The sequence below is a fragment of the Emiliania huxleyi genome (genome assembly GCF_000372725.1).
Source record: "Emiliania huxleyi CCMP1516 unplaced genomic scaffold EMIHUscaffold_870, whole genome shotgun sequence".
NCBI classification, from domain to species: domain Eukaryota; phylum Haptophyta; order Isochrysidales; family Noelaerhabdaceae; genus Emiliania; species Emiliania huxleyi.
The window spans coordinates 9,794-13,815 of record NW_005195507.1 but is presented as its reverse complement, the minus strand read 5'-3'; the positions used below and the strand labels follow the sequence as shown (position 1 = coordinate 13,815).

The 4,022-nt window shown below is 68.0% G+C and overlaps 1 protein-coding gene across 1 annotated transcript in view; it reads right to left on the bottom strand.

Moving 5' to 3' along the window:
• Positions 1 to 1,943: 1,943 nt before the first annotated feature.
• EMIHUDRAFT_460163 (hypothetical protein) overlaps positions 1,944 to 4,022 on the bottom strand; it is a gene marked incomplete at its 5' end in the record, with an annotated part of 3,681 nt that continues 1,602 nt past the window's right edge. The window contains 3 exons of the mRNA XM_005758257.1: positions 1,944 to 2,648; positions 2,712 to 3,547; positions 3,646 to 3,809. Coding sequence (XP_005758314.1) covers positions 2,119 to 2,648; positions 2,712 to 3,547; positions 3,646 to 3,809 — 1,530 coding nt within the window. The 3' untranslated portion in view covers positions 1,944 to 2,118. The remainder of the gene's footprint in view (positions 2,649 to 2,711; positions 3,548 to 3,645; positions 3,810 to 4,022) is intronic.

The following is a 4,022-nucleotide window of genomic DNA, read 5'->3' as shown; positions in this document are numbered from 1 at the left end:
TCGACGTGCGATTGTCTCACGCAGAGGGTTGGACGCTGACCCCTAGCGCCTAGCCCTAGGCTTAAAAGGGTGGGCCCTGGGGCGCCTGCGGCTTATACGGCTTAAAACCGGCCCGGGCCAGTTTCAAGGCTGCCTGGGCCGCCGAATCCTGTAACGGTCTTAAACGCTTAAAAGGTGCGGGAGAGCTCCCGAGGCGCGATGGTCCGGGAGGCTCCCGGTAGACACGCTGGAGGCCGGGAAGCTGGCTACAGTCAGCTAGCACGCGTCCCCTATGCGAGTATGGCTCCTGCCAGTGCACCAGACTTACAGATGTGTCTTCAGAGGCGGGTTTGTGCCTAATAACGGCAGTATTGGAGAAAACGGCGCGGAACCCAGCGACGCATGCCGGCCAGGGCGATTTTCTTAAACGGTCTTAAAAGAGGGACCCCCCGTGCCTGCAATCTCTTACATGGCAAGTTAAGCCCCCAAACCTCCTCGTTTCTTAAAAGGTCTTAAAAAATCCGGCCCTCAGAACCCTAGGGGTCCCCTAAGGTCATGGCGCCTTTCACAGGGCGTTCGCCTCGTACGCGTTTTTTATTAGCAGGAGAGACGTCCTTCATCTCCAATTGTGTGAGTGTGTCGTGTGTGTCCCCGCCATGGTGTGTCCTTTCCGGGCTCAGAAAATTGGAGTTTACATGATTCTCAAGTGATTTCTCCCCCCCCCCCCCCCCCCCCGGGGGTTTTACCCTCCGGCTCCGCGTGAGGATCGGCGCGGCGAGGGGGTAGAGGCTCGAATTCGCCGCGCAACATTTCACCCCCACAGGACCCCGCCCTCCCCCCCTCATTGGTCCCACCACCTAGCACCCCAATCTTGCCTTCGCGCACCCTCTCCTTGTGCGTGGTGCCCCCCCCCACTATGCACTATATTGTGTCGCCGTCTTCGGGCACTGTGTGAACGGGCTAGCTCAAGGTTGCCTTAGATTGTCAATGGAGAATGGCCGCGTTCTCGCCCCTTTCCTGTACGCGTGGGTCTCAGAGGACGAATGCGCACCGGATCTTCGAGGACTTCAAAGTCGGCCGCGCCCCACGGCTATCCCGCCGGCTCTCGAGTGTCGCAGCGCGACGCGCTTCACCCCTCGACTCCGCGCTGCGAGTCGATCTGGAGACGACGCTCGGCCACCGCCAACTCCACCCTGACGCGTCGCACATGCGCCGAGTGTCCCCCCCGAGGGTGTCCTTGTATAGTATGCTTGGTTGCGAGTTAAAAAAAGCCCGTTCCGCACCCGCAGCCAGCAGCAGTACACATGCCGTTCTGGCGCCCCTCGGCTGGCCAGAGGACGACTCACAATGCAAAATCGGAAAGACATCACGAGGGGCCGTATAAACGGTGCCGCAGCAGCCCGGGACACTAACAGTGAGTTGCTGCCACTCGCCCGGCCTCCTCCCCCTCGGGCTCGCCCGGAAAGTGGGCTTGCGCACCGGCGCCCCCCCCAGCACGCCGACCCGAGGTGTACCCTCCGGCCACCTGGGAGGGGAGCGGAGTCCGATTTTGGCCCATTGGCTTCATCATGATGGATACGGAGGTGGCCAGCCCTTGGTCGTGCACCTGCGGCGCGAAGAGGAGGTGATCTCGGCGGACGACGGCCATGCCGAGAGCGGGTGCAGCGCGGAAGAGGGTGCGCAGCGCGTCGCGGCCGCGCGCATGGGAGCCGGGGGGATGGCCGGAGGGGGCGGGACGCCTGCATGTCCTCGAAGCTCCCAGCCGCATACGCAAGCCGAGCCGCGAACGGCGGGGAGGGAGTTTTGGAGGGTCAGCCAAGGACGCGCATGGCGAGTGACAAACTAACGCAACCTCGCCCCTCCCTGGTTTCTCATCGTGGGGCACGCAATCCTGTGCAGTCAGGGCAAGTGGGGGCGGGGGGCAGTCCCTTTGACGTATGTATCTCTGGGTAGGGTTCTCGTCTCAACGAGTTTGGTTATACACAAGAGAGAAGACAAAACACACACACACAAGAGAGATCACACACATGAATTTCACATGCCTGCCTTTGTAGCCTTGGAGGGTGGCGCGCCCAGGGTGTGTTGGCGTAGCTCACCTGCCGAGAACTCGCGAAAGTGTCGGTGGTGATCCCTCAGCGCTCAGGGCACGCTCACCCCTTCCACCGCCGCCCCCTCGACCATCACCATCACCCCCTCCTTGGCGAGCGAGATTGGGAGCGCCACGAGCTCGGCGGCCTCCTCCTCCGAGAGCCGCTCGAGGTAGGAGAGCGAGTCGGGGGCGCTCGTCCACAAGTGCGAGAGCGACGAGTGCTGCAGCACGTGCGAGACGGCGCCCGCCGCCAGGAGAGCGAGGCGCCCATCCGCCGGCGATGCGTCGGGGGCGGATGTGGCGAGCCGGCGCATCACGCCCAGCCCCGAGCAAAAGGCCGGCGCGCCGCCCGTCGCCGTCTTGCCGATGGGGATGCCCGCGCCGGCCAGCTTGCCTGCCGGCACCGTCGCTCGCGCGAGGCTGGTCGCGGGCCCCTTGGCGGCGGTGGCGTCGTGCCAGAAGAAGGCGGCCGCCATGCGGGCGCGCGGCTCGGTCGACACCAGCGCCGCGATCGCCGGCGGCGTGATCGCGGACAGGTGCGGCGCGACGAGCCGCGCGCCTCCGAGCCCATACACGAGCCCTACAGCGGGAGGAGGAGTGGTGGGTGGCGATGCCGCGGGAGGGCCGCCCGAGGGGCAGGCACGGAGGGCGCCGAGGAGGACGAGGGCGGCGTCCCGGATGAGCGCCTTTGCCGAGCCGTCCTCCTTGGCCTCCGAAGGCGCCGTCGCGAGCGCGACGAGCCGGTCCACGCAGCCGTACGCGGAGAGGAGGGAGAGGGCGGTGGCCGCGTCGAGCGAGCGCGAGCTGAGCAGGACGACGAGCGAGCCGAGGGCGCGGCGCAGCGCCGCGTGCGGCGCGTGCGAGGTGAGCGAGACGCACAGCCGCGGCAGCGCGCGGTAGCCCTCGGCGCTCGGGCTCGCCGCCGCGGGTGGCAGCGGCAGCGCCGGGGGAGGCTCGCGGTGGAAAGTTCCCACCGCCGCCGGCTCGGGCATCACCAGCGGCAGCGCGAAGCTGGCCTCGGTCAGCTCTTCGTCGGCCGAGGAGCGCGCCGTGGCGACCGCCGCGAGGTTGGCGATGGTGCCGAGGGCGAGATCCGACGCGGCGGCGTGCGGCAGCGCCGCCGCCGCCCACAGCGTGTCGACGAGCTTCTGGCGCATCCCCTTGTCCTTGCCCCTCTCGCGGAAGCAGGAGGCGGCGCGCGGGTCGGACGAGGCGTTCTGCAGCGAGGCGAGCGCGAGCCGCACGCGGACTGGGTGGGTCAGCGAAGTGGGCGGCTGGACGACAGGCAAGATCCGGTCGAGGACGACGCGCCCGAAGACGGTCGCGCCGCCACCGAGCAGCGGGAGCACCGCGAGGCAAAAGAGGCACGCCTGCGCCGCCGCCTCGCTAAAGCCGTCGTTTGACCAGCCGTTGGGCGGCGCAGCGGTGCGGAGAGCCGCGGCGGACTCGGAGCCGAAGCCGTGCAGCGCATAGGCGAGCCTATCGCCGACACGTCGCCGAGAGGTCGCCGAGAGCTGGCCGAGAAGTGTGCGCCGCGGGGCTGCGCGCGGGCGAGCCTGCGCGCTGCGAGGGAGGACTCGAGCAGGTAGAGCAACGTCTCGTCGTGCGTGCCGCGCTTCCACGCGAGCATGAGCAGCCTCGCGAGGCGCAGCGCCGCCGACTCGCGCAGCCTCGGACTCACCCACGGGTGGAGCGCGCACGCCAGCTGCGGCACCAGCGCAACGTCGGCGAGGCCCTCGCCCTCCGCGGGCAGAGCGGCGAGCGCCCGCTCAAGCTGATCGGGCGGCGGGACGGCGGCAGAGTAGAGGACGGCGGGCGGAGGGGGGGGCGGCGGCGGCGGCTCGAAGGTCGAGAGCGCAGAGCTCTTGTGCTCGATCGAGAACCAGAGCCGCGCGTGCGAGTACTGCTCGACGTTGGACACCACCGCGCAAGCGAGCTCCACCTACCGCGCGGG